The sequence below is a fragment of the Neurospora tetraspora genome (genome assembly GCF_033439725.1).
Source record: "Neurospora tetraspora strain CBS 560.94 chromosome Unknown B0H65scaffold_1, whole genome shotgun sequence".
Taxonomy (NCBI): Eukaryota; Fungi; Ascomycota; class Sordariomycetes; order Sordariales; family Sordariaceae; genus Neurospora; species Neurospora tetraspora.
Window position 1 is genome coordinate 2,760,108 of NW_026944383.1, and position 12,866 is coordinate 2,772,973.

General features: G+C 51.3%; 4 protein-coding genes across 4 annotated transcripts; 1 reads left to right on the top strand and 3 right to left on the bottom strand.

Moving 5' to 3' along the window:
* Nucleotides 1-1,959: 1,959 nt before the first annotated feature.
* Nucleotides 1,960-4,729, bottom strand: B0H65DRAFT_449623 (WD40-repeat-containing domain protein). Its single transcript, XM_062825967.1, has 3 exons — nucleotides 3,983-4,729; nucleotides 2,466-3,887; nucleotides 1,960-2,391 (listed from the first exon to the last, which is right to left on the bottom strand). The coding sequence occupies exons 1-3, from the start codon at nucleotides 4,419-4,421 to the stop codon at nucleotides 2,201-2,203; spliced, it is 2,052 nt and encodes a 683-aa protein (XP_062686151.1). The 5' UTR covers nucleotides 4,422-4,729; the 3' UTR covers nucleotides 1,960-2,200.
* Nucleotides 4,730-5,136: 407 nt separating this feature from the next.
* On the bottom strand, nucleotides 5,137-6,809 carry B0H65DRAFT_24146 (Metallo-dependent phosphatase). Its single transcript, XM_062822327.1, has one exon. The coding sequence runs from the start codon at nucleotides 6,620-6,622 to the stop codon at nucleotides 5,216-5,218; it is 1,407 nt and encodes a 468-aa protein (XP_062686152.1). The 5' UTR covers nucleotides 6,623-6,809; the 3' UTR covers nucleotides 5,137-5,215.
* A 1,173-nt stretch (nucleotides 6,810-7,982) lies between these two features.
* B0H65DRAFT_504794 (cytochrome c oxidase assembly protein PET191-domain-containing protein) lies at nucleotides 7,983-8,453 on the bottom strand (the record flags this gene model as incomplete). The annotated part of the gene is made up of 2 exons (XM_062827945.1): nucleotides 7,983-8,356; nucleotides 8,429-8,453. The coding sequence occupies 2 exons, from the start codon at nucleotides 8,451-8,453 to the stop codon at nucleotides 7,983-7,985; spliced, it is 399 nt and encodes a 132-aa protein (XP_062686153.1).
* A 634-nt stretch (nucleotides 8,454-9,087) lies between these two features.
* Nucleotides 9,088-12,269, top strand: B0H65DRAFT_449631 (Alpha/Beta hydrolase protein). The gene is made up of 5 exons (XM_062825968.1): nucleotides 9,088-9,581; nucleotides 9,663-9,838; nucleotides 9,915-10,210; nucleotides 10,269-11,670; nucleotides 11,846-12,269. The coding sequence occupies exons 1-5, from the start codon at nucleotides 9,550-9,552 to the stop codon at nucleotides 11,965-11,967; spliced, it is 2,028 nt and encodes a 675-aa protein (XP_062686154.1). The 5' UTR covers nucleotides 9,088-9,549; the 3' UTR covers nucleotides 11,968-12,269.
* Nucleotides 12,270-12,866: the final 597 nt, after the last annotated feature.

The window sequence follows — 12,866 nt, forward strand, 5'->3', positions numbered from 1 at the left end:
TGCAGTCTTGCGTTGTTCTTTGGCTTGTTTTTCTTCCTTTTCTCTTCTTGTATCCCGAGCAGGTCTCAACTTCCTCCTTCAGATTATGACAGTTCCCCAGAGACGCTTCCCGTGCTTGACTCGCGCAACGCTATGGGACGCGACAACTCGCAGTACCTTGCTCTGGTCCAGTTTGTAGTGTGCTGGTCGGCTGGAGACAAGGAGACCAGAGGAACGGGAGATAGCCGGATGGATGGTGATAGAGATCTGTAACTGAGTTAATGACAAAGTGACGTCTGGCTGATAGCTAGACTTCGGGTCTGGTCGGTGCTGGATGAGAGCGGGCAACCGAATATGCTGAGGGAGCCGGACGGGTTGACAAAGGGTCGTCGATTGGGGCGAGGTCGAGCCAAAGTGATCGACTGGCTTGGGTTTCTCCCCGCGTCGGTCGCTGCGTCTCTACGGGGCAAACAGGCGTTGGAGCTGGGCCGAGACTGTGACTGACGGATCTTGAATCCACTGGTGGGCAGAGCGAGTCGAACCGCCTTGCGATAGAGATTGCTTTGGAGCTTTTCGGTGCTGTGTGGAGTACACGATTTGGTCGCCTGTTGTTGTCGGATCGAATGGAAGAGAAAGGTTTCAGTTGAAGGGGAAAGATGGTGCACGGGAGAAAAAAGTGCCCTGTTGAACGGGGAGCTTCGCGGCATGCAGTGGACGGGGCTTTGGTCCAACACTGTTAGAGCTTGCGGTAGGCGCACCCTGTATCCTGTAGGCTATATGTAGCCGATAACTGGCGCACCCTTGCATTACATTATACTCTACAGAATACATTACATATTTGCACCCACAGCTTGCTTTGTAGCGCCTCGCCTTGCTTATGCCTCTGGTATTGATATTGGTGCCCATACAAGAATTGATAACCTTATCATCACCATGTCATTTTGATAGTCTTAGTAGTTTGTTTTCTTTGGTATTTTCGGCAGTTGATTTAACGCCGTTGAACCTTTATCTCGGTTATAGTAGTCTAATTTAGCGTTGTCCGCTATTATTTCGGTAATTGATTTAACGCCATCAAACCTTTATTTCTTCGATTACAGTAGTTTGATTTAGCGTTGTTAACTAACTTTACGATTAACCTGCTTTAGGTATCATTAAAATTAATACTATTGATTTCCTTAGTTGTTTGTTTTAGGAACCTTATTTACTCCGCGTTGAACGATTCGTCTAATTTTATTATTAAGACTAATGATAACCCTCTCTTCGATGATAGTAATTTGATTTAGTATTGTTTACTACCAATTTAACCTTACGATTCTCCTCGATGATAGTAGTCTAATTCAATACTATTTACTACCAATTTAATCCCACAATCCTGTCGTTGAACGATTCGTCCGACAGAAGAAGAAAAAGAAGAAGAAGAGATACTTGGTGGCATTTGGAGGCTTAGGAAGTGGATATAGAGGATGGAAAGGGATAGTTTTATTTTAAACGGTATATATCGGTTATAGGGTATTAGGAATACTATCTCTAGTGTTTTTTTTATTGTCTTTAGGGCTCTTCTTTTCTACGATGTAGTTTTTACGACGAGGACGTCACTTTTTTTCCTTTTTGGGAGGTACTGTTAGAGCTTGCGGTAGGCGTACCCTGTATCCTGTAGGCTATATGTAGCCGATACCTAGCGTACCCTTGTATTATATTATATTTTATGGAATATATTATACATTTGCACCCACAGCTTGCTTTGCAGCGCCTCGCCTTGCTTATGCCTCTGGCATTGACAAACACGGTACACAGCCTGGCAGGTACCTCTGGGCCTCGGGCTGCACGCGATGGCACTCACAAAGAGAGGACCTCTCCGGCAATGGCAGGGCACGCTGCGCCAATGGCTGGGCGTGGTCTGGGCTTTCCCGGTGCCAGTTTGCTCCCGGCAGGCACATCCACTGGTTGCGGGACTGAACCGTGCGTAAGCCTGCTGTCAGCCGACAACCACCTGGCAGGTGTGAGAAATATGGGTTAGGGTTTGCTTAGGATATTCCTTGTCGATACCATGGTGAATACACTCGGGAGAGCTCTTTCAGGACGATAGCTCATCTTTGTCTGTCTGTAAATACTGCCTAGGATTCCATCAGCCCAATTACCTGGTACCCTGGGTCCTGTTTCATTTCGAAAATAGGCAAAGTGTTGTACATGATGACCCCCAACGCCCAAGTCCCAGTCTTAATCAGAAGAAGTCATCATCGTCATCATCCATAAACCCTCTCAACCCACGCCAGTTAAAGAGGCCCTCGTCCGGTTGTATCTTCTCGTTGACCGATAAACCCATCCCCGGCTCGGCTTCATCTACATCATTCTCGTTGTAAGAGTGCAAGGTCGCCGTTCCAGCATTCATAGTCGGTCCATTCCATGACGACGCTAAGATGGCATGTTAGACAAGTATTCTGAAGGACGGGGTATACAAAAGAGAAAAAAAGTTCAAGATAACTCACCAACAAGCAATGGCGCATTAGGATGCCAGCCCACATCTCTGACCAGCGTCATCCACTCTCTCCTTCTCGCCGCCGGAGTATACCCAGGTATCCTCAGCCCCTCAGTCACGCTCTTGACGTCGATCTTCGCGGCAATAGTTGCATCCAGGTTCCAGACATAAACAAACCCATCGTACGAGCCCGAGTAGACATAGCGCGAGTTAGTGCTACCAGGAGGCGAGAAGTGGCACCGGATCAGTGTCCTCTGCACTTTGTGACCCCTGAACGTGACCAGCGAGTTATCATGCGGGTGCGGCTGCCACATGTAATCGTGATATTCTGCAAAGCGGTAATCGTACTGGTAGCGGCGTCTGGCGGTGGGTTTGGTGGCGTCAAGCCTTTCCACGTCGGCTGTGGACATGGCCATGCGAAGATCCCACAGCTTCATGGACTGGTCCTTGCCGTTGCTGAGGATGTAGCGTCCATCGCCCTTGCTGTCGATGTATGTTAGGCCTTCCATGTGGCCGACGAAGGCGCCCGCTTCACGACGTGAAGACATGCTTCGGGTGTCCCATACTTTGATGGTGCAGTCGTCCGATCCGGAGTAGAGAATGTGTGGGGATTGCTTGTCGGCGAAGCAAACGGCGTTCACGTCGTTATCGTGGCCCTCCACGTTGTAAAGAGGCTCTCGGCGCTCTATGTCGTAAACGACTATCGAGTCGGCACCTGTGCCGGCCACAAGTGTTCGTCCGTCGCCTGAGAAACGGATGGAGAAGATAGGAAACGCATCTCGCCAGCCTTGACGTACCATTCCTCCAGCAAGATCAAGCGTATAAGGGTCACCTGTGTCATTGGGATCCGTAGGGGCGAAGCAAACTTGGCTTGTTAGAGATGTATAGGCAAGCCACTTGTTGTCTGGACTGAGGTCTGCATCCGTGAGAGTCCATTGACCAAAGGGGTATCGGACAGTCTTGTAGTGCGTCCAGTTGTAAGGGTTGGAAGTGTCGTACATGCGTACTTTGAAGTCCTTGCCACAGGCGTAGAAGAAGTTGCCGTCATCGGAGAACTGGCCGCAGCACACAGGATCGTCGTAGTGAATGACCATCTCCGGCTTCGATGAGGGAATCATCTGTTGAGCCATAAGAGCCAGGTTGGTCTTTTGCTCTGTCCTATCGCCCAGGCCTAGCTCCCGATCCAGTAATCGACGAGTAAGCCTTTTCTTCTTGCTATCAGGCTCTCTGAGATCGAAGGCACCGAAAACACCGGATTCCATGAGCTTCCGACCTTGCTCGCTGGGCACTTTGGGGAAGGCAGGGACATAACCTGGCCTCATCCGTCTAGGTGGTTCCCAATAGTCGTCATCGTCGTCAATGTCATCCACGTTATGACCTTGGATTAGCGCCAACAGTTGCTGCGAACCTAGGTGAGCACGACCGCCGCCTCCTGGAAAGCGAATAATTCACCAGTTAGCAGATTCTTTTGCGTCATCTCAAGAGAGATATCGCTTAACGAGTGGTCATGGTGAGTGTAAAACCTACCACGTATTATCTGAAGGATCCTCCTCTGAAGTGCATTTCCAGGCTCATTGGGATCATCATCGTCGTCATCTTCATCATCATGGGCGCCCGGTGCTAGTTCGTCAATAACCAACTCAAACTCAAGACCACCACTACCATCGAAATAGTCCTGGTCGTCTTCATCGTCTTCGTCATCGTGTTCGTCCTCATCATCGTAATCCTCCTCTTCATCGTCGTCGTCGTTCCCCGTTACGTCTGCATGTTCCTGCGCCGGGTGATACACATATCCGTCGTCGTCCGAGTCCCCTTGGTCCTGGTGCTCTGCATAAGATCCACCACTTTCCGCATTCCCGGGTGGGCTTTCATGGGAGCTCTCAAACGCGGCGTCGCTTTCGTCATCTCCCCTGGTAGCTGTCGTTCCCGGAGCCACGGGCGGCTGTGTTATCGGGCTGCTGCTCATGGTTCCTGTGTGCGGGGGCGAAACTCTGTTTGACTTTGAGTGATAAGCGATGACGCCGAGATGCTAGAGTCCGATGGCAAAGATAGCAGACGGCTGGATGAAGTAAAACAACTTTGAACAATACCGGCGACGATCGAGTATGAGAACGGGCCGTAGTTCGCCAGGCGATGTTAGGAAGGTCACATGTTTAGATGAAATTCAGTTACAAAACACGTCGTCCGAGGGGATCGATGGAGGGGAAATCGGCTGCTTAGTTCAGCAAGAGCCCATGTTCTTTGAGCAATCGGATACATCCCAGCGCATGTCTTTCTCCAACTGTGGGGGGAAGTCCGCTGTGAGCCTGTGACCCCGCGGGTTTTATTGTGTAGACTCGATAGCCCAGTGAAGGAAGATGGGTAGGGTTAGGGTTATAGACATTTCGCTGATTTCAAGTTACACACCTACCTGACCACCTTTGCTCCGGATTCACGCGATAAGAGAAGAGTAGAAATTGTTTGATCCTGGATACATATGGTTTTGTTTTCTATGATCTCTCTCGTTGTAGAAAATCTTGTTTACCCTTGACCGCATGGTCGTCCCGACTATTCTTCCCTCAAGGCCCGTGAACGTATAGTACAATCCACCTTCTTGTATCATAGCTTAACCCGAACGCCAAAGCTAACGCCAGTATCGAATGTGGCATAGACGAAATGTGCAATATTTGCCAGTTCTCGAATGTAAATACCATCGCAGATCCGTTCGTTATTCCCCTAACCTTTACCCAGTGGCCATTCTGTCCCTGTTCCGATCCGTGTTCACTCACACTCGACCTGCTCAATCCGATGAACAATATCATCCCCGCTCTCATTGACTTCCAACACCAGCGCAGACAATTGCCTCCCATGTCCGCAGCCCGAGTCGAGACCGTACGCATATCGAGTTCCCTTGAACTTCTTCGGCTTCTTCTTCCTCCTTTCAGCTTCCACTCCGTTTCCTCCGTCTGATGATCTCTTCACCTCGGACTCCGATTCAATCTCTACTTCCGTCTCGATTTCGATCTCCACGTCTCTTCCGGCGTTCACGTTGACTGTTTGGTCGCCTGTTCCGGTGATCTGGCGGGCGCTGATTGGGATTGGGCTCTTGCCTAGGTTGATGGTGATGTCTTTGTCGACTTGCAGACCGGAGCGGGCGTCGTGGCCGTAGACGACGGCTACGCGCTTGGATGCGTTGCTGATCAGGTTTTGGTAGCGGTTCCAGGCGCGGGACCAGGGTTCGCCTTCGCGGGTGTCGAGGGGAATGGTGGTTATTCCTTTGTGGGTGGTGTTAATATTTCCGTCGTTCTTCTTTTTGTCTTCGTTCCTGGTGTTATCAGGGGCTGAAGAGGTAGCGAGTTCGTAAGCCAGGCTCCGCATGTTCATCACCGCCCATGGGTCTTGCTTCTCTAGCGGGAGAGATGGGATGAGACCCCCGTGGACGACGACCACTTCTTTGGCGTTCCATGGCGCGGTCTTCGCTCCGGAAAGGTGTCCAACTCGGAGGATGATGGGTTGAGAGGCGAGCCAGTGAAGTTGAGAAGGGCTCAGGGAGCGGGCGACGGCGATGTGTTCTGGCTTTAACCCTTTAGGCTTCTTATTTCGTCGTTGTCGTCCCGCAACGTCGAGGGTGTCGTTTGCTTCTTCCTCTTTCTCTGAAATTTCCTCTTCGTCGTCACTCACACTATCGGCCTCGTTCTCTGCCTTACCCCGCCATTTTTTGCCCTGTTTTATGCGACTTAACCACTTCGCGGCTTCGAGCACCTTGTCGTCATGGTTGCCTCTCACTGCACTCGCTCCTATGTCCCTAGCGAACTGCACCAAACCCTTGCTATCCGGACCTTTCGTTACTAAATCTCCAGCAAGGATGAGATGATCTGTCGTATTGTCAAATGAGATTTTGGCCAGAAGAGATCGTAGGGTGGTCAGACGACCGTGCGTGTCGCCTATGATAACCAGACGTTTGCTGTTGGTGACATCGGAAGAGGGGTTGGACGGTGGTGAAGGGTTGGTGATAGATGGGAGATGTTTCTTGGGAAGGTTTGATATCAGAGTTATAGGACTGTAAACTGCGTCGATAAGTTCGAGTTCTGGGATAATAGGAACTTGGTGTTCATCGCCGTTGTTCTGGGTTGTGAGAGGTTGCGAGGGTTCTGTGGATATCGTTAATGAAGTGTTCCAGTAATCCATTGGCAGTCTTGTGAAGATCGCTTTGGATGTTTAAATGCGAGAAATCGGGCAAAGATCTAAAAAAAAAAAAGAGGTGAACAGCTTGTGAAGAAGCTATTGGACGCAGTGTGCACTATCGTTCGCAATATGTGACATGTGACGATGAAACATTGCATGATGTGCTCAGTGAATGTGGGGACAGAAAAGACCCTTACGGTACGACGTCATATCTGGGAGCTTTTCAGAAGCCTTTGTCGCCGGTCGATGGAAGAGCGACTGTCGGCCTGCGCTGTTTAGCCCGAGAAGGTGCATCGTGAAGAATGTCAGGACGGCAAGCAATATGAAGCTGGTGCCGACAGCGGCGGAGCAGCGCCGTTGACGGAAGAAGCGTGCCATGGCTTCGGCGATCATAGCGTTGGGTTTAGGTGTCGCATGTTCCTTTAGGTTGGTTGTAGGATTGAACGTCTTGAGAAAAGTTCAGGGAAGGATGAAAAGAGGAATATGCGGGGCTGGTATACTTGCAGGATGGAGAAAAAGGGGAAACAACTTCCAAGTTTTCAGGATGCAACAGAAAAAAATCCAAAATGAACAGGAGATATATAAGAAGTGGAAGCAGTCCGATGCAGAGCCAATGTCTCAAGTCTCGATAGTCTGAACAATAGCATCTTCAGTTTTTGGATCATGTGTGACGGAGTGAAGTCCGCCCCTCTGCGCCAGCTTTGACGAATAAGCACGGATCTTCGCGAACCGGTACACGTACCCTTTCACACCTTGGTGTCTACACGTGTAGGTGAAAAGCTCTCTGATAGGTGCGCCGTTCTTGGAGAGGGTGTTGGTCTCAGGAAGATTGTGGACTGACTGTTCTCAGAATCAGACAACTGCGGAGCTTAGTCAAACACTTAGGTGCTCATAGTTATAAAACCGGGACTTGGATATTCGAATCCGGGACGTATGGCAAAACTGATGCCTTTCTTTCTTCAACCGGTGTTTCCCATTCGGCGAGCTCGACAAAGTTGTTGAGTTGTGAGCTGCTCTCCCCTTGGTGATTTCGAATTGTCGTACAGGTAACCCAAGCGCATGGCGGTAAGAGACTGGTGTCACATGTTGTCGCGCAGTAATAAGGCGGCAGTGGTACAGTTATAACCTCGTATTTCGCTGTAAAATCCAAAACGCCTACCAATGCTGATACTTGTATTCCACCCATAACCTGTAGGCCCTAACGCTTTCAAGTCGTACACGCCTGACCAAGCCTCATACTTGGTTCCCTTCCCCATGCTTTCGTAATGGAACCGTCGCCTTCCTTTTCATCGTACAGCTGATTATCCTCGATTCCGGGTGTGTTGTGATTTGGCGCAGGCGCAATGCCCTCGTATCGGTTCGATTACTTCTTGTCCGCCCCAGCAGCAGCCTGCTCTCTGTACTTCTGGTTCTCCAACTCTCTCCAGTCCGGCTCAGCCGAGTTGTTGCCATCTGTGACGCCCTTGCCGCCAGCAAAGGCAGACTTGCCGGCATACAACTGGTAGCCATCGCCTGATTGTTCGGTCTCCTGGAGCTTCTGGAAGGTGATGGGCTGGTTGCCGCGGAATCGCTTGCGCATGTCGATCATGCCTCGCCTGCAGTCTCCGAAGGCTCTCTTGAACTGCTGGCATTGGGTTGGAAGAGTGTCGGCGAGAGGAGCACGGAGGCAATCGGCGGCCGAGTTTCTATGGACCATAACGCAGTCGGACTCTTGGAGGCATTGCGCCAGCGCGGCGCCTGGGGGAGAGAGCACGGTTAGCGGATCACCTCAACAAAGCAAACCAAAGCAAAGGGATTTTGGTAACCTACGAATCTCTTTACATGAGCTTGGCATGGTGACTGCGTTCTCCGGCTGTGGTGGCTGGTCAGGGAAACTTTGGCGGGCAACGAGGGACGGCGATCGGAATTCCAATCTCCAGAACGCGGCAGAATCCCATCGCTGGGGTGCGCTAGTCGCGGGGCCGAACGGGTGTGCTAAAGTGCAGGAGCATAGGGCACAAAGCGGCCTGTGCACTGGCACTTACACAGCGCCCGGGCTCTTCAGAGTCTCAGGGGTTCGGCAATTCCATTGGTTCCGGTCCTTATTTCTTTTTTTCCTTCTCTTCCTCGTTTTGAATATTGACATTACTGCTCGAGCACCGAGGTATTGCTGAGGAGCCCGGTATATCATCCGAGTCCGTGATATTGTTGAATGGTAAGTACCGTCAACCAGGGAATAAAGTGTGCGGATACACAAGATCTAGATCTCTCAACCCCAGGCTTTGTGTATCCCAGGAGCCAGGACCCCTCCACGATCTCCAGGCCCTCCATCGCCCATCCGATCTACACCAACACAGTGACCGGGCTTTGGGTCACAGCTCCCATGGTTAGTCATCCTTCAATATTATGCTAAACGGTACTGAAACGAGGAGCCAATGATCAGATGGAGAACACTTCATGCAGTGTGAATCGTTCACATATGAAGAAGGCCAAGAGTTAAACACTAGAAGGTGCTACAGGAAAAGGAGATGCACACCGCTTGCGCTTCCACTTCAGAGCTTCTTTTTCTGTCCTAGCTTTTGCATGTGATCACCCCTGACATTGTGACATCACATTGGATCAAACCGCCCCTTCTCAATCTTGGCCGCCTTTTTTTTCCCTTATCACCAACCGACCAACAGCTTCTTGACCCCATACATTATATATAATAATTTCCCATTATTCTTTGGCCGCACATCTGTCTTGTATACCACCTCGTACCGTCCCGACCTGGACAATCTCTATCCATTCTCCTATACGCGCGGTCTCGATGATGCCTCTCGGGAGCTACTGATTGCCCTGTTCCTTTCGACCAGAGCTGTTACTTGCACAGCTTAAGCTATCGATCGCTTCCAATCCTAATCTACCTAACTTTGCGGCCAATGAGAGTATAGTTGCCGAAAGCCGCCAAAATGCCTGTTCCATTTCTTGGGCGACTCGATGTGTGAGACATGCCTCTGTTTCCCCTACCTGACCATCCCGTATCTCGGTGCACTTGTCTAACGTCTTATCTCGTCTCCAACAGCACCGAGTATGTTGCGCTTATCGGGTCCTTCTTGCTCGTGGGACTCGAGGCCCTCATCCGTATCCTGACGCTTGCCCTACCTAATTCCCTAATTACTCTTTTCTACCGTTTATCGAGACGACTGTTTAATAGATGGACAACACCAGCACAAAAGCGGGCGGAGGAGAGGAGACAGCGTATGTGACAATCACTCAATACCTTGAGCCTTTGTCGGTTGTCATGCAAGAAACTAATCCTAACCGATATGTACAGCCGTCTCTGAAGCCGTCCGAAACGCCTCCGATTTTGTCGATCTTTGCGCCCTGTTCGGATACACCGCGGAAGAGCATGTGGTACAAACTAAGGATGGATATCTGCTCGGCCTGCACCGGTTGGCTTACAGGAAGGGCGAGGAAGATACAAAGGTCAACCGAGGACCGAACAGCATCAAGAAGCGCGTTGTCTACCTCCACCACGGTCTGCTGATGAACAGCGAGGTATGGGTCTGTCTCACGGACGAGCAGAGGTGCTTGCCTTTTGTGCTCGTTGAGCGCGGCTTTGATGTTTGGGTGAGTTGTGTTGCCCGTAGTGTTGCCGGAAACACCACTAACAAAGTTTACATTGCAGTTCGGAAACAACCGCGGCAACAAGTACTCCAAGAAGTCCGTCCACTGTTCGCCCATGTCACAGAGGTTTTGGAACTTCTCGATCGACGAGTTCGCCTTCCACGATATTCCCGACAGCATTAGCTACATCTTGGAAACCACAGGGCAGCCGTCTTTGTCATACATCGGCTTCTCCCAGGGCACAGCCCAAGCTTTTGCTAGTCTGTCCATCCACCCGAAGCTCAACGACCAGGTCAACGTCTTTATCGCTCTTGCCCCAGCCATGTCCCCGGCCGGTCTATCTAACGGCATTGTCGACGCACTCGTCAAGGCCTCACCGCAGGTGCTATACCTACTCTTTGGAAGACGCTCTATTCTAAGTTCGGCAACCATGTGGCAGTCGATCCTCTACCCGCCCATCTTCTCGAAGCTCATCGACATGGGACTCAGCTTTCTCTTCAACTGGAAGACCCAGAATATCAGCACCTCGCAGAAGCTTGCCGCATACCCGCATCTTTATTCGTTCACAAGCACCAAGTCGGTCGTCCACTGGTTCCAGATTATCCGCACCAAGTCCTTCCAGATGTACGATGACGATGTACAGCCCCCGCTCATGCTCTCCTCCAGCAGCAAGTACACCAAGGTCGCCAAGTATCCCACCCGCAACATCAAGACGCCAATTGTACTAGTCTACGGGGGCATCGACTCGCTCGTAGACATCAAGGTCATGCTTCGCGAACTACCCACACAGACGGTGGCCACCGAGATCCCGCACTACGAACACCTCGACTTCCTCTGGGCCCGTGACGTTGATGCCCAAGTCTTCCAGCACGTCTTTGATGCACTCGAGAGTTTCACCGGAGCCGAACACACCAAGGAAGAATACGAACGCTACCGCAGCGCCCGACACGTCAGCCTGAGCGCCAGTGGCTCCTTCAATCGCTTCATTCCTAACAAGAGCGGTGATAATACGGCTGCCGACAGCGACGTCAGCACTGCCGTGGCCGGGAGTGTCCGTGATGGCGAGGAGCAATTTGTTGACGCCGACGAGCGCCAGGAACGGCTGGATCAGGTCAACGAGCTACGAAGCATGAAATCCTTCTCTAGCTCACCGGATACGAGTAGTAGCCCAAAGAAGCAACAGCTACTCCAGGTACCGCATCAGGCGCGCGAGAGCCCTCTTACGACTCCTGTTGGCAGCCTCAACAGCACTTCTGGTTCCAAGCTTAGCCCGATGTATCCCGGGTCTTTGGATGGGCACTTTGAGAACGACTCGAGGGCCGAGTCACTGTCAAACAGGAGTCCGGACTCCGAGTTTCAAGGTGCGTTACCTTCGATTACGCCACCGAAGAGCAGGGGAACGGGCGCGAGCCAAATGAGCTTGAACTCGCTCAGGGGTGGCAAGGGGATCAGTCTTGGTCCTAGTGAGTCTCCTTGAATTTGCGTGCGTGCGTGCGTGCGTGCGTGTTTGTATGTTTTATGCTTTTGGTGGTTCTTTCTTTCCCCTTTTTGTCTTCTGCGGGTGTGTGCGATGCCGAGTTGTGTTGGATATTCTCAGAGAGCTGGATACTAATCGGCCAATTTCCTTACGACATACAGGCAGGGCAGTAGGTGGTGTTACTACAAGTGGTGCTGAAGTTCCACTTGCTGCGTTGGCGGGGAGCAGCTCAAATGAGTCTGGGACGTTGAGGGAGCCGAGGAAGAGTTCGAATAAGAGGTAGTACCGCAGGAGCGGGAGCAGGAGCGGAAGCGGTGGTGGATCGTGGAGTTTGTTTGGTGCGAGTGAGAATGGCTGCCGGGTGGCATAGCGGTAGTGGTGATGATGATGGGCATGACGGGTATGAGCAACAGCAGCGACGTAGATCTGTATAGTATATCTAATCTTGCATGTTGTCAATCCTGTATGGAGGTTGCGCGGAGTGTCCGTCACGAAGGGTTTGGCGATACACACCTATGCCGCAAGCACACAATAATCAGGGATATTATCGAGGACACTGATGGCTTTGCTTTTGACATATCTCGGAATCTTCGCCGATATTGAAGCCATTCAAACATTCGGTTCTCGTGAGTAGCCATCCATCCGTGTCATCGTCCCTTTCGCCCATTAATAGTATCCCAACTGAAATCCTTAACTCACCTCAGTTCCAACCGTGAGCTGATAGTAGTACTATACTATGTTCATGTTGAATTATTGTGGAAGTTTTGTCTCCAGACAATTTCCAGGTTCCAAGGCTTCGCTCCTTCCTCAGGCGTACGCCTTCCCTCACCAACACCCAGCGCCCGGCGTCCGCCACCCGGCACCCAACCGGCAGGCACACCATTTCGCCGGCCCGCCCTTCCCCTTCCGTCCCGTCTCGTCCACCGCCCTAACCGCGGGGCGGTCGCTCCTGCCAGCGCTCCAAAACCGGTCGCACCTGCCCATATAACCCCCAATCCCAGGCCCTCCTTCCACCACATCCAGTCTTCCACACACCCGAGCGGTGGTCCGTTGGTGTAATGGGCAGCACACAACCTTGTTCAACCCATACCCTAGGGGGAAGAGGGGGTCGTAGAACAGGTCCATATTGGGGCGTTAAGGCAGTAACAGTCGGGTTTATCTAGAAGAATATTGTACAGCGAT

What these genes read in the sequence shown, in the direction of transcription:
- B0H65DRAFT_449623 (XM_062825967.1), bottom strand. Translation starts at nt 4,421, where the DNA reads ATGAGCAGCAGCCCGATAACACAGCCGCCCGTGGCTCCGGGAACGACA. An exon ending in GATCCTTCAGATAATACGTG is followed by an intron (nt 3,888 to 3,982) that starts GTAGGTTTTACA and finishes TTCGCTTTCCAG; the next exon opens with GAGGCGGCGGTCGTGCTCAC. An exon ending in TAATGCGCCATTGCTTGTTG is followed by an intron (nt 2,392 to 2,465) that starts GTGAGTTATCTT and finishes ATGCCATCTTAG; the next exon opens with CGTCGTCATGGAATGGACCG.
- B0H65DRAFT_24146 (XM_062822327.1), bottom strand. Translation starts at nt 6,622, where the DNA reads ATGGATTACTGGAACACTTCATTAACGATATCCACAGAACCCTCGCAA.
- B0H65DRAFT_449631 (XM_062825968.1), top strand. Translation starts at nt 9,550, where the DNA reads ATGCCTGTTCCATTTCTTGGGCGACTCGATGT. An exon ending in TTTCTTGGGCGACTCGATGT is followed by an intron (nt 9,582 to 9,662) that starts GTGAGACATGCC and finishes CGTCTCCAACAG; the next exon opens with CACCGAGTATGTTGCGCTTA. An exon ending in GGGGATCAGTCTTGGTCCTA is followed by an intron (nt 11,671 to 11,845) that starts GTGAGTCTCCTT and finishes TACGACATACAG; the next exon opens with GCAGGGCAGTAGGTGGTGTT.